Source organism: Solanum dulcamara, chromosome 3 (genome assembly GCF_947179165.1).
Source record: "Solanum dulcamara chromosome 3, daSolDulc1.2, whole genome shotgun sequence".
Lineage (NCBI taxonomy): Eukaryota > Viridiplantae > Streptophyta > Magnoliopsida > Solanales > Solanaceae > Solanum > Solanum dulcamara.
In genome coordinates this window covers 61,538,173-61,562,014 of record NC_077239.1, presented here as the reverse complement: position 1 = coordinate 61,562,014, position 23,842 = coordinate 61,538,173, and the positions used below count along the sequence as shown (strand labels likewise).

The 23,842-nt window shown below is 34.3% G+C and overlaps 1 protein-coding gene across 1 annotated transcript; it reads left to right on the top strand.

Moving 5' to 3' along the window:
- The first annotated feature begins 11,334 nt into the window (after nt 1-11,334).
- Nucleotides 11,335-23,365, top strand: LOC129882668 (uncharacterized protein At4g13200, chloroplastic). Its single transcript, XM_055957066.1, has 3 exons — nt 11,335-11,616; nt 22,554-22,708; nt 23,042-23,365. The coding sequence occupies exons 1-3, from the start codon at nt 11,442-11,444 to the stop codon at nt 23,240-23,242; spliced, it is 531 nt and encodes a 176-aa protein (XP_055813041.1). The 5' UTR covers nt 11,335-11,441; the 3' UTR covers nt 23,243-23,365.
- The last annotated feature ends 477 nt before the right edge of the window (nt 23,366-23,842 follow it).

Genomic DNA, 23,842 nt, shown 5'->3' with positions numbered 1-23,842 from the left:
AAAAATAGCCCAAAAGGGTCATGGGCTCAATAGAGCTCAGCCCAAGGTAGGGCTGTGCATTCAGTTTTTCAAATCGTTCCTGTGTTATTCGGTTCGGTTTTGTATTATTCGATTTTGGTTTTTCGGTTTTTGATTTTGAAAAAGTGTATACAATTTAAACAAAAAAAATGGTTTGGTTCGGTTTGATTTTTTTAGGTTCGGCTATTTGGTAAGGTCAATAATTAATTGCATAATCAAAGTTATATTTGCATGCTTAAAAAAAATTACATACAAGAAGGATTAATAATAGTAAATCTCTTAAATATACTTTCTAATATAAGTCACGAGTAAAACTTTAAAACAAATAACTTAAATTATACGAATAGATGTCCAAACATAAAATATAAACTAAATCATAATGAAACTTTCAATGAAACTAAATCTAGTTTTAAAATATTATAACCTAATACCTATAATTTAAGAAAATAAGAATGGCCAGTGAATTGGGCTTAGTCCTACTACAGTAAATTACCAACCCTAATAAAAATCATCTAACTAAAAAATGGAGATGAAAGTGGTTAATTATAATTTAATTCTTAACCTAAATATTATATATGTAATTATATATATATATATATATATATATATCTGAAACCAAATCAAAAAACCAAAAAAAAATCTGAAACCAAACCAAAAAATGAAAAAACCAATCCAAATTAAAATTCGGTTTAATTTGGTTTAATTTTTCGATTTAATCCAAATAATGCACACCCCTAGCCCAAGGTCATTAGTCCATTGTTGCTTTCTAAAGAATTCAGCGTAAATATATTATTTTTTTTGCTGCATTTTTTAAATTTAAAAAAAAAACTTTTTCAAATATCAATACATGTATATAAATGGTGTACAAATAAGTATATATGATGTACAAATAATTATGTAGCGCATGTGTAATGTATCAATATTTTATAAGTATTTATGTAGTGTATATGTAATATATCGGTATTGTATAAATAGTGTATCAATGTCGTATAAGTAATGTATAAACATGTATATATGATGTATAAATAGTTATGTAGTGTATATGTAATATATCTATTTTGTATAAATGTATGTAATGTATGGACATTGTATAAATGATGTATAATCATGTATCGATATTATATAAACAATCATGTAATGTATCTATATCAATACTTATTTGTCTATCATGCATTTCCACCTTAATAAATAGAAGAATAAAGAAAAAAAATAAAATGACTTAAATATTTATTTTCTTCCACAAAAAAAGTGAAACAATTAGAAAAGGACAAAAGATTCAAAACAGGAAACAAAAAAATGTAAACAACAAAAAAGTTTTCCTTTTAAATAGCAAAAAAAAAGAATTAAAATAAATTAAATAAATGTTCATGCATATCGATATTTATTTGACTATCATTCATTTTCATCTTAATAAATAAAAAATAAAGAACATAATAAAATGACATAAATATTCATTTTTCCACAAAAGAAGTGAAACAATTAAAAAAGGAAAAAAGATTTTAAAAGGGCAACAAAAAATGTAAACAACAAAAAAAGTTTTCCTTTTAAATAGCACAAAAAACAAGATTAAAATAAATTAAATAAATGACCATGCATATCGATATTTATTTGACTATCATTCATTTTCACCTTAATAAAGAAAAAAATAAAATGACATAAATATTCATTTTTCCACAAAAGAAGTGAAATAATTAGAAAAAAAAAGACCAACAAAAAAATGTAAACAACAAAAAGTTTTTGAAAAAATTACCTAAATACACAACTTATTTTATCATACTCTCTAAAACTCCCTACCATTTGAAAGAATTACAAAAATTCCTCCTCTTCCCTATTTTTTGATATATTACTGTACGTGATGTATTGGTCGGATACATCACTTTGCGTGATGTATCGATTAGATATATTATTTATGTGATGTATCAGGACATCAAATACATTACTTTACGCGATGATTCGGTTAGATACATCACTTTGCATGATGTATTAGGACGTACGTGATGTATCTGGATTCCACCAAAAAGAAGGGATTTGGGGTAATTTTTAAAATAATAGGGATAGAGTGTAATCGGAAAGAATCACTATGGAATTTAGGTAAAATTTATAAAGTTTTTTTAGGGAAAATTACGCGGATATATGTGGATAAGTAAACATATATTAGTTAATTAGATAGCATACCTATAGTTTAAATTAATTATGGCTTGCGACAAATATCTAGCTGTAATTACAGTTTGCGTTTTATATAATTCGTGTGATTATACAATTGAGTTTTGTATAATTAGCGTGATTTATATAAATATTGTGTGCGAATCGAATTGTATAGCGAAATATACAAACACTACAAATTATATAGCGAATTATACAAACGTTGTGCATGAATGGTATAGTGAAATATACAAACTTTATACAAAAAATATGAATTGTATAGCAAATTATATAAATATATACAAATACTGCGCAAATTATACAAACATTGCTATAACTATAGCTACGAATTGTAATTAGCAAACTATAGCTACGGAGCATAATTTAGGTAATTTTGAGTGGCTATATATGGAAATTTCCCTTTTTTTATTGAAATGTTTTACATAAGTGATATATTTTATTTTATTAATTACCCTTTTCAATGCTACTTTATTTTTATTACCGTATATGGCATATGTTTAACTTTAATAGCCTTTTTCGTTAAAGTTGTCTATTTGCCTAGGGTATAACGACTCTTCCTCTCCCAAAACCCTTTTTGAACGATATCTTCTCCATTGGAGGTAAGATCTTCAGGTTCTTCAGTTGTGATACTTTCTTCCACATTATTTTCCACATTGATGAGAGGGTGTTACTTGTTCGTTTTGGTGTTTTTTGCTTAGCTTGAAAAGGTTTCTTCTTCATATTTTTAGTGTTGAATTGTTTTTTGTTTCTTCAACTCGTCTTCAATTTTTGATGTGATATTACTTGTTCGATTTTGGTGTTGTTTACTCTGATTTGTTGTGTTTCCTCTCTAATTTTATTGTTGAATTTTTTTCTGTTACTTCAAGGTTTCTTCGATTTTTTAGGTGATGTTAGTTGTTCGATTTTGATGCTGTTTGCTGTATTTTATTTTCTCCGATTCGAAATATGTTTTCCGTGTTGTTCAAAATCCCTACATTTATTATAGTTTTCTCTTTTTTAACTATTTTTCTGCTTTAATTTTGGTGTTATTTTTTGTAGGTTGCAGGAATTCGAGTTTTCTGCGATGAATGAGACATTAGCAACTAGGAGACGTCCTAGGATTCAAAAACCTCATTCAACTGAGGGCTCAAGCTCAATTCAATCATTCATTGTTGTTAATACATGTCAGGAAACCCTTGTTATGAAAAGAAGAACACAAAGTCTAAGCAACATTAGTCCTGTTAATGTTGGTTATAGTACTTCTCTGTCGTTTTACACTGAGTTGAATATAGATATTCCGTCGTTCAATTTAGGAATTTCTCAAGAAGACCCTGCTCCTGTCAAACCTACAGACAACTTAGAACCTGGTCTAGTAAAGAGCAGTGATATCAAACCTCCAAATAACTTACAACCTGACACAGAGAACAACACTAAAGCTAAACGTCAGCCGAAAAGAAAATCAATTGCGAAAAAGTGTGTTAAATTTGCACACTTGAACTCTAAAAAGAGAAAAGTAGATGTTGACACAAAGCAAAAAGAAATCATTGATGATGACAATGATAATTTTGTAGATGAGGTACCTATTCGAAGGTCAACATCTAAGGTTAAATCTGACAAGAAGAAACATAGAAGGAACCGACCTTCAAAAGATGACACCACTATGGATGACTTTGACAAGATTTAGCCTAATATTTTCTGTTTAAGTATGTAATTTTTTTTACAGCCCTAATAGTTGACATTTATAAACACACATGTTTTAATTTGAATACAGAATTGAAAGTTTTGGAAGTTGACTTCTAAAAATTATTCAACTAGTCGCTGAAAGGTGTAGACAAACTATGAGGCGATTGATATAATCAAAGCTAAGTTGTCTCCTGCCCAGTTTGAATCTTTTCAAAGTGCATTTTTTGGATATTTTATTGATCTTCCAAAAGTCAACACGCAATTGCAACTTGTTCACTATTTAATGAACATGGAGCTAAATCTAACCCTAAAAGATGTTTTTGCTATTGAAGTAAATGGGGAGAAGTTGTTTTTTGGATTAAGAGAATTTGCTATTGTTTCTGGCTTAAGATGTGTTGGTGATAGCGATATTTCGTATGATCCCGAAGGGCCATCAGAGTTCATGATGACGTACTTTGCAAGAAAAGTAGCTATTGAAAAAAAAGATGTTAGAAGCATTTTTTACAATATCGTGTGGCGTGATAATTCTGATGTTGTTAAATTTGATGTTTTGTACTTTATTGAGGAATTTGTATTCTCTTATGAGACTAGCGAGTGGATAGTCCTAAGAAATACTTTTATTTGGTTGAGTCTGGTCTTTTTAATGAATATCCATGGGCATTGATGTATTTCAGGAGTTGTTGGATAGTGTTAGGCAAGTCCTTAAGACTACTACCCAATACTACAGAATAACTGGTTTGCCCCTAGCTCTTCAGACATGGATATATGAGTGTTGTTCTCATGTTGATGCAACTATTGTCATTCGTGTATCAAACACATGCCTAGAATACTAAGGTGAAAAATGACTTGTGAATCCCCAAGACAAAGAAAGTTGGAGAAGCTCATGCTCACTATGGAATAATGCAAGGTATACAGATAATATACATATTTTATACAATTTAATTAATTTAATTTTAACTCTATCATTATACCTGATCAGCTTGTTATAAGATGTCCTAGTATTAGACATTTTGTCTTTGATTGGTATTCCAGTACACAAATATTTCTGCGTTTGATGAAGAGCTTTCAAAGTTAATGTTGCCGAATCAAAGGAATTACAATTTAGAAGTGTTGACTATTATTAATGAAAATTCAGCAAATGGTTCCAACCATGCTCAAGAAGAATTGATTAAAGAGTTGAGGGAATTAAAAATGGAACTTCTGAAGGTATTATTACTTAAAATGACTATTTATTTTTAATTTTTTTAAAAAAATTGTTAATTTAGTCAAACCACAATCAAAAAGCACTTGAAGATAAGGTTGAAGAATATTTCAACAGTTTGAAGGAATATGTAATTGATTTCAATTCCAATTTGTTAAATGATATCAAGTTGTTGTTCAACAAAGCACATGCAAGTGAGAGTCTTCATAATAATCAAGTTTTTGAGTAACCTTTGAGTAGGAAAAGAGATGGTGTTTGTTCTAATGTTCGAAGTTCAAGTACACCTGAAAGTATAGGTATTAGAAATGTATTTTTTGGTGGAAGAGTTTCTCAAGAAGGTATTTTTATTTATTATCGTTTTTAAAGATCGTTGTATTAGAATGAAATGTTTATTTGAATTCATTTTAAATTCATATCCATGTGTCAAAGATGAAGGGGAGCCTTGGAGTAACTGGTAAAGTTACTGTCATGTGACCAGGAGGTCACGGGTTCAAGCCTTGGAAACAGCCTCTGGCAGAAATGCAAGGTAAGGCTGCGTACAATAGACCCCTTGTGGTCGGGCCCTTCCCCGGACCCTGCGCATAGCGGGAGCTTAAGTGCACCGGGCTGCCCTTTTTTTTATCCATGTCTCAATGATTAACTTTTTTATCTATGTAAACAGCAGTGAAGGCATCAGTTCTTTTTGATGACTGTTATGTTACCTCTCTATTTGGACATAATCAAATTTTATGTCAAGTAATCTGATTTACTTAGCACTGATGCCTACATCAACAAAAAGTCGATTGATCCTCTTAATATTGATAAGATCAGGGATCACCTCCCAAAATAAAAAAAATTCATTGTAAGTTTTTATATAATTTGTGGGTTGTTTTTTATTTGTACTGTACTTTTATTTATTTTTTAAAAATTTGTTTGTAAAGACTGTGGTGTTTACGTTGCTGCACTTGCCAAATATGCTATTGAAAATTAGCAGATTTGATAGCAGTCTTTTAATATTGAATATCACAGGAAGGGGTTTGGAGCACTACTATGGAGCTATGCAACGAAAAAATAAAAGAGTGGGGCTATAAATGATGAAGAGAAGACATGGAAGGTTTATAAGAGGAAAGGATGTCAAGCTAATGAATAGTTAATATCTAAGCAGTGGTGTTGTAAATAGTAGAAAAATTATATCTTTTTGAAGCACATGTACAAAATGATGTTATAAGTAGTAGTAAACTCTTTTTGAAACACATGCCACAGTGAATGTTGATGTTTTTGTTGTTGTTTTGTGTGAATATGATGTGGTGCTTTTAAGAAACACCATTTTTGTATCTATAAATGTATTCATAGCATTAATCCTTTTTATACAGTTATAATACAGGCGTTGTTATAAATTGTATCAGAGATATACATATAATACCGTTCTAATAAATCCATGCATGTGGGTGTGTCAGTTAATACACTTGTGTTATGTCAAAACTATTTATACTATCAATTTAACACACATGTATTAAATCAGAGTACAATACAATTGTGCAAAATATACCTTTTATATGCCTTCCAGACCATCATTTATATTTATAAATTTATCAAATAGATGTGCCCAAGTCATACGTAGCCAGCACAGACTTATATTTATAACTCAAAACAAGTTTAATACAATTTTAATGCACTGGCATTAATAACACAGATTACAATCTATATGCAATATAGATTTAATAATTTTGTGTTGCTCTTTTTTTAAATAACCCATATGTATAAAATGTGCCTTTTATATGCCTTCCAAAACATCATTTTCATATTCTACGTAACCCAAAACAAGTTTAATACAATTTTAACACACTGATATTAATAAGATAGATTACAATCTACATACAATACGGATTTATTACTTTTGTATTTTTCTTTTATTTTTGTAACCCACATGTACTAAATATGAGGACAATACAAATTGTATAAAATGTACCTTTCATATGCTTTCCAGAACACCATTTTCATATTCTAAATATATTGAATAGGTGTGTCCAAGTCATATGTAGCCAGCACAGACTTATATTTATAACCCAAAATAAATTTAATATAATTTTAATACATTGATATTAATAACATAGATTACAATTTATATACAATACAGATTTAATACTTTTGTGTTTTTCTTTTTTTTTTGTAACCCACATGTATTGAATAGGTGTGCCCAAGTCATACGTAACCGCCACAGACTTGTATTTATAACTCAAAACAAGTTTAATATATTTTTAATACACTAGTGTTAACAACACAGATTACAATCTTTATACAATATAAATTTAATACTTTTGAGTTCCTCTTTTTTTTTTGATAACCCACATGTATTGAGTAGGTGTGCTCAAGTCATATGTAGCCACCACAGACGTAATACCTTTTGTAATACAACTTTATATTACTTGGGGATAACCTGAAATGCTTTCAATATTATTATTAATACACATTTAATATGATATTTTAATACAAATTTAACACACTTTGTAGGAGAGAGGTAACTTGAATGCTTTTAAGAACTGTTGTTAATGCACATTTAATATGATTATAACACAAGAATCTGTAATACATAACCAAAATATATTACAAACTATATTTAATACACAAATCTATTCGTTAAACTAATGAGCATTAAACTATATTTAATACAAACTAATGAGCATTAAACTAATTATAATACAAGATGACACAACCTGCCTTGTATATCGATATCAAACAACAACAAGAAGTATATGAATTTGTGGCAATTTTCAATATATTCAGTCAATAGTCAAAAGTATATGATCTATCAATGTTTTTAATGTATTCAATCAACAACAAGAGAATAAAACTTGTCCAACAGAAGGTTGAAAATTCAACAGTATTTTCTGAAAAAGATATTCACCATCGATGGCTAAGTAAATCTATAAAGTGTGGCTCGTTTTTTATATTGAACACTTGTACAACTCTTTCAATTCCTACTTTTCCATAATTACTACACAAATTTTTAGATCGCTTGCTATTTTTGCCCTCACCTATTTTATTTCTTGTTTTTCTTGGTATTCGATCTGCTCTTTTTTTAATTGGAGGCAGCATTATCTCAGCTAATATATGCAACGACATATTTCAAGTGCTTGAATCAGGAAAATTTTGCAGTTGAAGCTGGATTATTTGCAACAAGTTTGCTTTTGTATAAAATGTGGAGCGGTAGGGTTCATAGTCAAGAAGCTTTTTATTTATAACTGCTAAAGTATGTGGACATGGTAATTCGTCCAATTGAAATCTTCTGCAAGTGCATTTTCTATCCTGAATATTAACTGTGAAAATTATGATACCATCAATCACTGTATACAAGTAATCAGTTGTTTCTCGTACCTATAATTAGTAAAAATAGTTTTAAACAATTAGAAAATGTTTAGACGATTGTAATATATTTAGATAGTTACATACCCTCATTTTGTCTACTTCCTCTTTGCTAAGTTTCAAAATTTCATGATATTTTCTATCAAGGTGGAAAGTTGAAATTGTTGCTTTGATTATGCCATTATGTCTATCTGAAACTACACTCATCATTGATCTCTGACCATATGCCTTCTTGAATTGTTGAAAAAATCATTGACATGATGCATCATTCTCTGAATTCATAACCGCATAAGTAAGTGGCAGTATACTACCTACATGTAGAAAATCAATTGATAAACTAATACAAGCGAGCATAATTTTAACACACAACTGAAAGCACAAAAATTTAACCTGCTGCATTTAAAATGCTAGCCGTTAGCATTGTCCCTTTGTATGCAACTTTAAGAAAACTTCTATTAACAACTACAACAGGCCTACAATACTCCCAGCCTTTTATCGACACATACAATGCCACAAATACATAAAGAAAATGTCCATTGTTTGACTTGTGCAATTTTAATGTGAACCGGGATAAATGTTTTTCAACATATAAAGGTAACTAGGCAGTCTACGATATGAATCAGCAGGATCACCCCTCACTAATTCTAAGGCCTTTTTCTTAGCTCGCCAAGCCTGTATGTAGGTTAGTGACATACCATAATCATCCAACATGTCACGTAATATGTCCCGTGGTGTGTACTCAACTTTAGTTTCTGCAACTTTTTTCATTATAATGGCTGCAACCACAGATGTTGTTGCATGTATTTCAGAAATAGAATTCGCTCCTAGCAGACACAAGTGTTCGCTAACTTTGAACATTTCAGATTTGTTCAAACTTGATGCTCGTAAACCCCAATCACAATTCTCACTCTTGCATTCTATTATATAACTAAAGAAAATAAACTAAAGTGAGTCCACAATCCAAACATCAAAGCAATAAAAATGGCATATTTCAAAACAATCAAGCATAATATAAATTATTTATAAAATCAAAATAGAATACCATTCTATTAAATGACTTTTAATAGAGAGAGAACTAATGCTTACTTGTTTGCATTTGATCGTATGACCTTGAATTGAAATTTATGCAAAATGGAATAACACTTCATTGCACTAACTAAAATAGACTTGTGTTGATAGACTTGATCTTCTTCAATCAATTCCTGATAGAGGTTAGTTATGATTTCAAATTCAGCATATGAATATTCTTGAATTTTCAGACATGATCCCATTTCAACTTCTTGTATCGCATCATCAATTTCAAGCATTGAATTAAAATTGTATGTATTAAGAATTTGAGAGGTTGAGACAGAACCAGATGCACACAAATGTGGAATCAAGCTTGACTCATGTCCTTGGACCTCAAGCTCCATTGTTGTGATGCACAAAGGATATTTAGTGATATCCCGATTATTCTTTTTCAACTCAGCATGCACTTGTACCCCCATATTATTTCGTATTACCATTGGTGCTGACCAATTATTCAATTTGTAGTTGATGCTGACTTTTTTAATAAAAGTGTCAATTGATAAGTGAGCTGCAATTACTGTTACAAGAGTCTAGTATCTTGATTCAGAATTTATAAGAATTGCATTTACATTGTAATCAACATATCGATTGCTACTATTCCATCTTCTATTGTGGTAAAGCATAACAAGTATTATGGCCATTTTATAACTAATTATGCCTGCAAATTCATACAATAAACTAACATAATTGTGCAAATTCGTACAGTAATCTAAATTTAAGGGAGAAAAGGAATGAATCATTGAAGAAATTCAATTTTAAAACAAAAATTCAAACCAAATCGAGTATTTCTATTTTTTAAATTTAATTTCAAAGCAAAAACTCAAATTACATCGAGTAAACGAAATTGAGGACGAGCTTGACTGTTCAGCAAGTTGAAATTAAGGAAATTACAACGAATTTCTGATTTTCAAAATCAAATTTAAAATAAAAACTCAAACTAAATCAAGCAAACGAAATCGAGAACGAACTTGATTGTTCAGCACATTGAAATTGAGGAAATTACAACGAATTTCTGATTTTCAAATTCAATTTTAAAACAAAAACTCAAACTAAATCGAGCAACTAAATCGAATGAACTCGACTGTTCAGCAGATTAAAATAGGAGAAATTAAAACGAATTTATGATTTTCAAATTCAATTTTTGAAATGAAACTTCAAACGAAATCGAGAAAGAACTTGACTATTCAGCAGATCGAAATTGAGCAAATTACCACGAATTTCTATTTTTCAAATCCAATTTTAAAACAAAAACTCAAACGAACTAAAGTAACTTACCCTAATAGATCTGTATCACGAAATCAAATTGAAGATTTTGAGTTGAAACACAAACAAAGCTGCTAGTTATGGCGATGAATCGGTGCTAGTCATTGGAGAATTCATTGAATAGAGAGATAACAGAAGAGAGAAAAATAAAGAAAAGGGTTTTAACGGAACAAAGAGAAATAAACAGAATGGTTTATTTATTCCATTTTTGCTATTTCGGGGTAACAAAACTAAATTATTTTTGTAAGAGTATATCTTATGCCATTTGTCGTAATTAATGCAAAATATTATATTATATATGTAAATAGGCCTTTTTTATTCTAAGCCCAAAATTTGAGCTCATTTCAGCTTTTTCAAAGAATAAAAGAATTAATTACATCAAACATGGTTGTTTTGTTCGAATTGGGTTATTTTGAGTAATTTTATAAAGTTGGGCCAGAGAAATAGTAAACAAATATTATGAATTGTCAACTGGTGTAATTTTTCCGAACAATAACAGTATGGATATTTTTATTTTATTTCACATGATTTAAAGATTTTTTTTGGTTTAATGTATCTCCACCTACTCCTCTTAGCCACACCAAAAAAGGGGTGGAAAGAAAGAAAAGAAATATTAGTACTAGTATAAGTTAAAAGAAATTAGAAGAATATGAGTAGAGCAGCACACGAGAGGTAAGAGAATCCCATCGGAAAATCAATAAGATCTGAAATTCCAAGGGAGAATATGAGTGGGGTATTCACAATTTCCTCACTGTGTTCTCCTCCTACCACTCATCAGCTCCAACGTCGTTGCATCATTCCTACATGGAATTCCTATTTTCCAACCACAAACAAAAGTGGAAATGTTCCACCACTCACTTTCACTTGTAATTTCAGCTCCAACCCTCCTCCTCCTCCTGGTATGTCCCATTCCTTTGTCAATCTTTTTAAAAACATATATTTACTAATTGTTGTAGCAGTGGTGAATACAGGATTTGAAGTTAATTGGATTTTAGACTTGGAAAAAAGTACATACAAAAGAATTAAGTTAAATACAGTACACTAAACACAAATAATCATGTCTAATGAAGTACAATAATATATTTAGTGTAATTTTATAAGTGGGGTCTAAAAAGGTGGTGTGCACATATCAAAATCAAGTGCGGAAAGAAAATACAGTAATAATAAGTCATGATAAAAACAAATGAGAAGAGAACAACAGAACAATAAATAATATGGTAACTGAAGCATAATAATTAGAATGTAGGAGAGTAATAATAACAATACTAACAAGGGAAACTAGACAACACTCGATTATCTGCTAACTTTCTACCATAATCCTCTATCTTCATATCCTCTTATCTAGGATCATGTCTTCGATAAGTTGCAAGTGAGTCATGTCCTGTGTAATCACCCTGACCCAATATTTCTTCAGCCTATCTCAACATCTCCTTATACCCAGTATAGTCAACCTCACACCTCCTCATTGGTACATCTTTCTCACATGTTTGAACCATCTCAGTGTTACCTATCTGATCTTGTCCACCACGGAGGTCACCCCCACCTTGTCTCGAATATTTTCGTTCCTAATCATATCTCTCCTAGTATGTCCACACATTCATCTCAACATTTTCATTTTTGCTGCTTTCATCTTCGGGATGTGCGAGTTTTTTACAGACCAACACTCCGCCCTTTACAATATAGTTGGTCTCATAACCACTTTATAAAAATTACCTTCAAGTCTTGGTGGCACATTCTTCTCACACAAGACATCAGATATGAGTCTTCATTTCATCCACCTTGCTCCAATACGATGAGTAACATCATCATCAATCTCTCTATTTTCTTGAATTATTGTCCCAAGATACTTGAAACTTCCTCTATTGAGGATAACTTGTGTATCAATCCTCATTTCCACACTTGTCATGTGAATTATGTCATTGAACGTGCATTCAAGTATTCTGTCTTCTCAAGTCTCAACCTGAACACCTTAGACACTAAGGTTTGCCTTCAAATCTCCAATCTATCATTAACTCCGTTGTATATCTCGTCAGTCAATGCTATGTCATCTGTAAATAGCATACACTATGGCACCTCCCCATGAATATGCTGCCAGTTCATCCATCACCAAGGCAAATAGAAATGGGCAATCATGTCCTAGTGAAGTAAATGCTGAAATTCATATCAAGGAATTTAAATCTAATCTTTCAAGCAAAATGAACAAGGATTAATCATGATAAAATTTCAATTCCACATTCTGTTTAAGCCAAAGCAAGATCCAACTAAGATCTAAATACATCTAAATCTCGGTGAAAAAATACAAGGATTTCAGAATTGAATTGAACTTATAATAAAAAAATTCATATTTTTATCAAGCAAATATAGTACTCTTGGCAATCTAATAGGGGCTTTCAGAAATTATCAAAAGTTATACACGTCAAAATTATCAAGTGATTTGTGCCTGAAAATCAAGTTCCATTAAATTGGAATTGATCTGTTTAGAATAAGAATTAGCAAAAAAAAGTGTTAGGAAAATTAATTGCAAGTAGAAAATAGCACACCAAAGCATAATATTTGATAGACAACACCTTAAGCAGTATCTTCGAAGTACCTGAAATGAGAAAAAAAGATGAAACACCAAAACAAGCATGTGACAGAGGAGATCTTGACAATGAACAGTCTTTTGTATTAGAGTATGAGTGATAAAAGTAAAAAGACAAGAAAGAAAGAGCTGCTATGTGCAAGACATAGATTTAACTTGTGATTGCTGTGCAATTAAAGAACAAAGGACCAGCTTCTTGCCAGGTGCACCAATGAGTGCATTTTGAGGATGGACCTCCTTTTCCAGTACCACCTTTTTTACAGTTTCCTACACACATTTTTGTGTTCTTCAGCCACCAATCATGGTTGCACGTGCACCCTGTAGTCATGATGTAGGTCCGCTGTTGTGTTGTGGTATTGCACACTTACTGACTTAAGACTTGTTGTTGATGTGGTATCAGTGACTGAAAACTTACCGACTTAAGATCCTGGATCCAGTCTCTTGCTTTTGTGGTATCCATGATGATAATTCATGGTTTCTCCTCTTGCAAACTAACTGGTCGGTTTGGGCCTTGAGTCGCAAGGAGTAAGATACCAGATATACTTGGTAGTCAGATATCTATTTCAAAGGACACTTATCTAAAAATATTTTTTAATGTTAACTTTATCAACAAAAAAAAAGGACACTTGTATAAAACTAGGAATCACTATTGATGCCGGAGAGTTGAGAAAAAAAGAATTCTTCGCATGGCCATATCGATCAGTTTTAACTTTATGGTTCTTGCAAGATATTAGGTTTGACTTTCTGCTTTGAGCCCATCCTAGAGTGAGCTTCAATAGTCTCTTCCTTCCTAGAGATAGAACTCTTAACTATCAAATGCGTCCCATCTCTTCATTCGAGATGTCTGAGATATCTCCGTAACTAATACTCCCTTCCCCCTGTTATATGTAGGTGTTTGACTGGATATGGAGTTTAATAAATTGAAGAAGATTTTTGACATGTAAGCCAAATATATGCTTAGTACCCTAATTATCCTATAAAATGAGTGCTCGTAAGGGTTTCACATGTCTTTCTTTTTCTCTCTCATTGTAAATGATGAACTTTAAATCAAGTGGGTCCACAACTCGTGTCATTAAGGTTAAAATGGGAATGTTGATTTAAACAAATTCAAGAAAGAGAAAGATGTCATTCTTTTAAGATAGACAAAAAAGGAAAGGGTGTCGCATAATATAAGTCAGAGTAACTTATAATAGATGAATCCATTACACTTGTGTTTTGGACTTGTTTCTTGGTACAAAGGGAGGGACAAAAAAATTTTGTTTCAGTTCTGTTTCTTTAAAAACTGTATTGGCCAGCTTGAATTGGTTTGCCATGGTTATGTTTGATCATTTCTCCACTGCTATTTCATTATAATCTTTTGTTATTCAGTAGGGAATATCACCCATTACTCATATTTGGCTCTATTCTTCGTCCTTGGAACTAATATGGTATGGTGTTGTGCTACTAGTATGCTGAAAAATATTGTTTAGCAAAGGTGATATGAAAGAGTTACAGTATATCTTGCCTATTCATAGGGTATATTTAAGCCATGGATGTTGGATAATAGTCGAAGCCTTTGGACTGTATTAGTAACTATGCCCTACCTTGTGGTAAAGTAGTACCTATTTTGTAGTCATGTGGTTGGTCAGAGTGATATGTATAATTAGAACTTAGAAGCTATGATTGTGACTCTATACTCTATAGTTAGGAGACCACACGAAGTAACCAAGTACAACAAATCATCAAGATTGTTCAACAGAAAAAGAGAGGCACATTGAGGTTTGCGTCTTCCTTCTTTTTTTTATGACTGTGGTGTTCGGACCAGCTTTTGCGTACCTCGCTTAATTTCATGGGATACATGTCACCTCTCATCAGCAACATGTACCAAGTAACTCTGTCCACCAAGGCTAGTGTTTTTTGTCTCCACTGGAACCTGAGACCTTAGGGTTCTCAACCACTTCATTGACCACTAGGTCGCACCCTTGGGTGCAGGCCTGTGTCTTCCTTGATATACAAGTTCTACATAATGATCAATTAGAATTAATAGATTAGCTCATTCTTTCATTTTGTGTCCACAATGCAAACTTTGGCTGACTGCAATGTCATCTTCTGCCTTGGGAGTTGTCACGACCCAAGCTAGGCCCTAGGTTTGACACGGCGATTAGGATTTCCGAGGAAACTCCAACCAAGCCTCTTAGCATATCATAAGCATACATAAGGTAAGTAAATCAATAGTAGGAAACAAAGTGATAATTATGTCTCAAAATAAAGTCTAAAGATAAAGGTGAAGCTTAGGCCTGATTAAATGAACCTACACATTTTCTTTGTCTAGACATGCCTCTACTATACTAACATAGGTGGGGGCATAGAACAAGCCTCTAGCTCACCCAAACAAGAAAAGCAATGTTCTCAAAATAACAATATAGTCTAGAGGTAGCAAGAAAGTATAAGCTCGATAGGTAGTCCCCGAAGCATGAGGACTTACCAATCAAGTGAACAAGCCTTCTGCCTAGCTGTGAGAGTGTGTAGGGTGATCGCCAAGCCCTACATTATAAGACAATGTAGGCAAACAAAAGTATGTGTTAGTACTTTGAATGTTCTAAGTATGTGATCAATGCAATGCATGACATAAAAGCAATGATGTAATGATCAAGGTTAGAACACATAATAAGTAAACCATTTATACGTGATAGTGAATCAAGAGTAAGGCTAATGTCATTTAAAACCATAATGCAATCTTATAAAGAGAACTTGTGCAATGCATGGATAGTCATAAGTAATAATGAGAAATTTTCATAAGTTGTAGTAAGAATCTTAAGTCAAAGTGAGAGTCACAAAACCATGAGTGAGAGAACATACTTTACTTTGTGAGAGATATCGTTATAGTAAGAAATACCTTAAACATTTTGAGAGAGACTTTTTACCTTTGTGAGAGCAACCATTAACCGACATAAACCATGTGAGCTATAACATGGAGTCCCAATGTTTACCCATACATCGGAGGAAAGGGAGAGACTACTTGCCAAGGTAGACTCATATATGCCTAAGTGGATCCACTAAGCTACATGAAGGATCAAGCCTCTACTACGGGTGACCCTTGAAGGAATCGAGCCTCTATTTCGGGTGATCCTTTATCCTATAGTGGCACGTAGTTATGGGACAATGGGATCTTACTACGAGTCTCTTGCCTCAACTATGGGAGAGAGTGCCTATCCCAAGGTCCACTCGGTGCTAGGTAAGTTCTCAACGGAATAGACAAATCATAAGTCATAAAGTCAACATCATGTGAGAGGGGCCATATCTACTACCCGTCCACTATGTATTAATACATAATCATAGAATAGCTCCTTAATCTTATCTCGTGTAATGTGAGTGTAGACCTTTCATCATTACACATTCATACTTAGGTGAGAAGAACCCACCATCATTCATTCTTGACTTGAATTTCATCATAAAGCTTATTTCAAACCTTTCATGTAACTTGCTTGAAAGCCTTATCAAATCATGCTCATACTATATATAGCTTATCATTAGAAAATGTAGTCTCGTGCTTGAATCTATAGGGAATTATCTTAAAATCATGTAATTGAATCGATACCGTCTACTAGTCGCGTTAAACCATCCAAAGGAGTACCGTCAACCCCCAAAAGTGAACATGGCTAGTAGATAACTATTTTCATATTGTAGAAAGCGATCAGTTCTTTTGATCTTGTTCGGGCTTGGAAAAGCTTCCTTTTTCAATTTCTGAAAACCTTGAGTCATCAACAAGAAGAACCTGAGTCAAGTGATCTGCCGTCTTTTATAATCCCTATGTCATCTGGGTCTATTCCCGTGACTTGAATTCGCGGATTTTCTGTTTATGTTTACTTGCGCCTTTTCATTTGGTAGGGCATGCAAACGAGATCTCATGAGAGCTTTTCAAGGTATCCAGTTAGGCCCCTTCCCTCTTTCAAGGGGACTAGAGGGAATGCAACTACTGAGACAGCAACTCAAGCTTAATCCCGAGAGAATAAGGTCATGTGAAATCATATCAACTTAATCATAATTGGAGAGACCCATAAAGGCATTCATAAATTCATAATTTGAATTAACATAATACATGGGTTTAGGTAACACTCCATCGAAATCATGCATAATTGAATAGAATTGAATCAATTTATCATCATAATTGAGGAACCCATACTCAATATCTTGAGCCCTAGATAGCATATAGGAGTAATTGAATGAAAGTCAATGGAATCATGTGATTAGAACTTGAATCATGCCTAATTGAATATATAAACTTCAATTGAAACTTAATTCATGCAATTGAAGAAGAATTGACCAAAATCTCATGAAATTCATACTTGAAAAGTTGAAGATCTTTTGGGCTCCATGGGTGGAAGATGCCCATGAATCAATGCCCACATACCTTGGGTGGATTCCTTGATTGAAGCTTGAAAATTGATGGAAGAATTGGAAACCCTTGTTGATCCTTCAATGGAGTCTTGTAGGAGAAGAAGAGAGTCTTGAGAGGATTTATAGATATTTGAATGTTTGGATTGATGATTATGAGGGGAAAACTAGTTAGTGGGATGATATTGTCACGACCCAACCCCGTAGGCCGTGACTGGGGTCCGACCTGGATCCCTGTATACATAACTATCAGATGTAACAATCGATATAAGAACTATACATAAGAACCCCAATGGGTCATCGCATTTTCATATACATGTAGCCCCTTCCATTTGCATCTTATCGTGAAAGGGCGTGCAAGCCGACAAGGCTGCCATAGCATCTTAACATTTACTATACATCATGTGGACATAACTGAACAGAACTTATACGTACAACCCACACACATGTCTATAGACCTCTAAGATATTAACAGTAACATATGGCGGTACAGTGGCCCCGTCGTACCCCTGAATAAACGAATATATACATTAGAAGATCAGCACCAAAAGCTAGGCTCCAGAACAGTAGAGCACTTCTGAAATAGTTGAGTGGAAATCCTAAACTGGTGGATCCCTGAAATAAATATCTGTACCTGTGGGCATGAAACGCAGCCCCCCCCTCCGAAGAAAGGGGGGTCAGTACGATATATGTATTGAGTATATAAAGCATAAATAGCATAAATGAGATTACAGCTGAAATAGGGATGCAGGAGACAAGTATAACAGTTAATAAACCACAGTACCTGCATTTTATAATATGGAATCATGTGTATCATCATCACATACCGTGCCCGGCCATCGTGGGGCTCGGAGCTACAAATGTATCACTATAGTTTCATATGCATGTCTATATACTGTATCCAGCCCTTTAGTAAGGGACTCGGTGAATTATCATATCATCGTATACATATATCATGCCTACCCGGCCCTTCATGGGACGTGGTCGTGCCCAGTCCTTTATGGGACTCGGTGAATAATCATTTCATCATATATCATGCCTTCCCGGCCCTTCATGGGACGCGGTGAATAATCACTTTATCATGTATCATGCCTGCCCGGCCCTTCATGGGACGCGGTGAATAATCATTTCATCATGTATCATGCCTGCCCGACCCTTTATGGGATGCGGTGAATAATCATTTCATCATGTATCATGTCTACCCGACCCTTTATGGGACGCGGTGAATAATGATTTCATCATGTATCATGCTTGCCCAGCCCTTCATGGGACGTGGTGAATAATTATTTCATCATATATCATGTCTGCCCGGCCCTTCATGGGACGCAGTGAATAATGTATTAACAGCACGCACGAGCGGAGTAGTGAGAAACCATATAAAATTTAAATCATTATCTGAGATTCAATGAAGTCATCAAGTGAACCGTCACTTGGAAACCAGGGTAGGAATCACCTACAATTGGATCATCCTCTGAGACTTAATAACACAATCATAATGAACTATCATTTGAGGATTAGAATAGTAGTCATCTCAAGTATCCTCTAAATGCCATTAGGGGCCATATCAAACGGAGTCTCAGGAATCATAGACTTTTATTAAGATAATGCCAAACGACTTATGAAATCAGAAACACTTGTCATTATAGAGTCCTTAGGCACAGGAGCTCATACATTCAATTACTATTTCACATATAGAAGGCTCGAGGGTGATAGCTCAACTACCTTAAGAGCCTTAACATTCAGAAGTGAATACGAGTCACGAGTTATACTCGGAGCTTTATGAGTGGAATTACCTGCAAGCGCATATTACATTTCACTTATAGCTAAGACATGTCAAAAGGAAAAAAGGGATAGGCTTTACATACCTCTTATGGATTAACTGTAATCCAGCTCGCCTCGTTACCTCCTTAACCTATTCATCATGAAAGTAATACTAATATTAATGACTTTCGACTTTCCAGTTCCTACATTAATATTCACGTATTTATAGGAACCATTTCCTTGCTCGTCTTTCTTGATTAGTCTATTGACTAGTTCCGAAGTTAACGAAAATCGGGCAGCGTCTCCTCTATAACTTGCCCTATCCAAATTTTCGATTTAACCTCTAACCTTAGCAGCCATATTACCAACAACAACCAGCAGCTATGTACAATCAAATCACTACAATATTACACAATACAAGTTCCCAACGACTAGCCCAAAACCACAAGACCAAAATAGGATTCTTAATCTTTATTTCGCAAAATCTTAACCGCACGAACATTTTTAATCGTGTTCCAGCCCTGCAACATAGATAAATCACCTCCAAACACAACACCATGCTAACGACAACACTAGCCAAACTTTAACTCGTTAGAATAGCGTCAAAACAGTCCTTACGCGACCTGCAACATCCTTCAGCCGTAACGTACCTATTTTTACATTTCCAACTCATATTTATACACCCATAACATGCTTAAACACTTGCCTAGACATGGGAGAAGGGAATCAAGCCATACCTTAACCAACAAGCTTCCGAATCTTGCCGAAAGTTGTAGATTTACATTGAACCTCCTTGCTACCCAACAATTTATCTACGTCGTTAAACACCTTCACGTGATTGAATAATACCTTAAATAGTTAATTACGGAGCGAAATTGGAGGGCTTACCTTGCTGCTAAGGTCGTGGCTCTCTTTCTCCTTTCTTTCTAATTTTTTTCCAAGTCTAGAACAAGAATAAGGGCTGAAAGTTGATGGCTGGTCGTTGGACCCCTTTGCTGCCCCAACGATGCATCCCACGCAGCTAATCACCTTCCAATGGATCGAGATTACCTTAGAAAATTAATTTACGGAGCAAGACTCGAAGCCCCAACTTGTGGCAGCCATTGCCGAACTTGCCATGGCTTAGAGCTCCCCTTGTTCTCTCTAGTTTTCTCTAAGCTTAATGTTAAGAAAAGATGAACAAATGAAGTTCCTAGTCATTACTTAGGCATATATACATCTTTTTTTAAAGTGACACGTGTCAATCCCCAAGGGGGACACGTGTCCAGCTCCTACACGTGTCCTACCCCAAGTGTGACACATGTCCAACTCCCATTCGTCCACCTCATTCCATGTGCCCACTCAGGGGCTGCCACGTGGCATGGTGGGGTCCACCCAAGTAGACGTGTCACCTACTTACTCCAAGTAGGTGCATCACCTACTTGTCACCTACTTGTTTCTTTTCGTAAGTTCAGAATCTAGTTTTTGCTCCTTTTCGTAGGTTCGTAGTCTCGTCTCACTTTAAAAATCTATATAATCTTTGCTACTTAAGCTCAACGTATACTCAAGCAGCTTAATTTTGTAAGTTATCCAAGTTGGTAGCTTACGTGAGTAAGTTGGGTTCCACGACTTTTTACTTAGCCTCCAACTCCTTTCACATCCTTCCAAATCTATTTCCAATCATTTGGGATGGCCTCATCCTCCCGTCCTTAGGATTGTTTAGTCACATTGTAGCCAGTAGGGATCACATGACAACTTTCAAGAAGCTTAAGAACACGTCCCAAGGTACAAAAGTACGGGTTATAACAGATATATTCCTTCAAAACACCAAAAAATGACTTAGAATAGGGTTAAAAGGCTTTGGAAAGGACCAAAATAACCCTGGGATACGTGTAGGAAGTTGCTGAAAAAAGGTTGCAGCCATCCACCACGGAAGGCAATATGGCCCGTACTGACCTTCACGGTCCGTAGTGCCGGTCGTGAACATGCGATTACTCGACAGGGCTTCACTAAAATTGACATAACTTTTTACTCCAAACTTCAAATGAGGCAGCTCAGTGGCGTTGGAAAGAGGAAACAAAGACCTTTAATTTGATAGGTCATGGGCCACCTAATTCTATAAATTCTAGGAGATATTATTGTTTAAAGTTGACCCATTTAAAATCTTACATTGAAACTCAATCGGTAAGGAAACTTTCAACTTATTTTTGTGCTAAAGGATTCATGTGACCTTAAAACATCTCCAAATCTATTCCCACCCTAAAGAATTAACCTTAACACCCCTAAGATAAAAATGAACAGACCCTGGACGAACCATCTTCACAGTCCATGAAAAAGCTCCACAGGCCGTGGGGTGGTTCATGAAGGTTGCCTTGGTCAAGCTTGGACAAGGACTCTTTACGGAAGGGGACCACGGGCCGTAATGGACTCGACGGGCCGTAGTGGCCCTCGTGAAGCTTACCCACTTCATGGTTTTGAGAGTTGGCTTCCACGGACCACTTGACGGTCTGTGATCATGACTAAGGGTCGTGAACCCAGTCGTGGTCCTTTCATGATCTCACTTTCGTTCCCTGGCACTACCATGACTCCTTTCCACGGGCCGCGGTGCAGAATACAGCCCGTGATGGGTTTCGTGAACCTGAACTGGTGAAAAAATTTCTAAGATTTCATCCTTTCATTTTGTTTTCCGACTTTCCAACTTTTGGGGTCTTACAGGAGTTCTTGCTTATTGTACGGTCCTTTCGACCTGGGACATCTCCCTTCATTTGGAATATATTCATTTTGTTTTTTCACAATTTCTTTACCTCTTCTTCATTTCTTTTTGGTTGGGGTGGGGGGTCAGTTTTCCTAGATTTTCTCTTCGCTCCATTTGAAGAGCCCACGATTTTTTATGATTTGGTGTAGCGGTTTAAAGAGACTTGCTTTGTAACTTGAAACTGAGGATACACCTTTCTTTTGTTCTTCCCATTTCCTTTTGGCTTCACTACACTTTCTTTTTCCTGTTGCTTTGGTTTGATTGGGTGTGTAGAGGGTGTCATCGGGTTTCCTTTTGAATATGAAATCAGTCACTAATTTGTTGTTTCATTAGTCTTCGCTAGATACCTGCATATCTTCCAATAACTAAAATCATTTCTCTTGCAGGTGAAAATGAGAGTAAGAATATCCTTGATGCGTTCTTCTTAGGTAAAGCTCTGGCGGAAGCAGTTACTGAGCGCATAGAGTCTACAGTAGGGGAGTTCCTAAGTACAGTTGGCAGATTGCAAGCAGAACAACAAAAGCAAGTTCAGGACTTTCAGGTATTAGGTAGTTCAAGTTGGAAAACTAGATGCTGTAAGTTAGATTAATTAATATGAATGGTATGAGCAATTTGTTTTATTTTACTCACTCAATGATATTTAATAGTTTCGTATTGGCATTTACCAACAATTACAAGAAAACAAAAGGTAGAAAAGGCTGAAACTTTGCATATATGTTTCCTCTTGGTATACACACAATCAGCCTGTGTATGTTAAAGATACACAGGGTAAGCATCGTGACTATGAAATTCTTGTTTATGATATCCTGGATGTCTAGAGTTGTTTCCACCCAGTGGATAAAGTGTGTAACCTCGAAGGTTTGTGCAAAAACAGGAGGAGGTTCTTGAAAGAGCCAAACAAGCCAAAGAGAAAGCAGCACGTGAAACAATGGAAACACAAGGACTTATTTCCAACTCGTACGCAGCAGATACATCGACAGCAACTGCAGCCTCAGCTTCCATAGTTAGTCCACGAACAAACATAAATTCCCAGCCTACTAAGGACTCTGAGCTAGGGGTATCAGATGGAGATTGATATTGATGTACACTCTAGTTGTATGTATATTCATCCCTTTGATGAAATCTTGTTATTACCTAATGTAGATTTGTTCAATGGAACACTCGTGGAAAAGGAAATAGAAATTTTCTCAATTGCCAATATCATTTCGCCATAAATATTGTACCTTTTCACTTTGGATTGTTCATAAAACTCAATAGCTTCCAGTAAAATGTTATAAGTCGTGTAACTTGATTTACTGGTGCAAAAAATTGTATTAATAGATGATAAAGCTCTCACCACATCAAGAAATTCTCTTAGCTTCAGATCAGAGAGACTAAATTTGAGATTTTCAAATTAGCAAATTACATGTGCGTGGGTAATGGTAGCAATTGAGTGGGTTGGATCAAATTTGGAGGGGTGGCAATTGGGCGGGTTGGGTCAAATTTGGATCGCTCATAATGGATGGATCAAGGCAACAAACGGGTCAAAATCCAATCCAACCCAAATTTGCTTGGGTCAAAACAAGTCGGGTAATAGATTATAGAACGGGTCAAGACTCAACTCAACTCAATTTAAGTTTTAATTATTTTATTTGTTCTTTCACAATATTTTAATACTAATAAAATTATTTTTTTC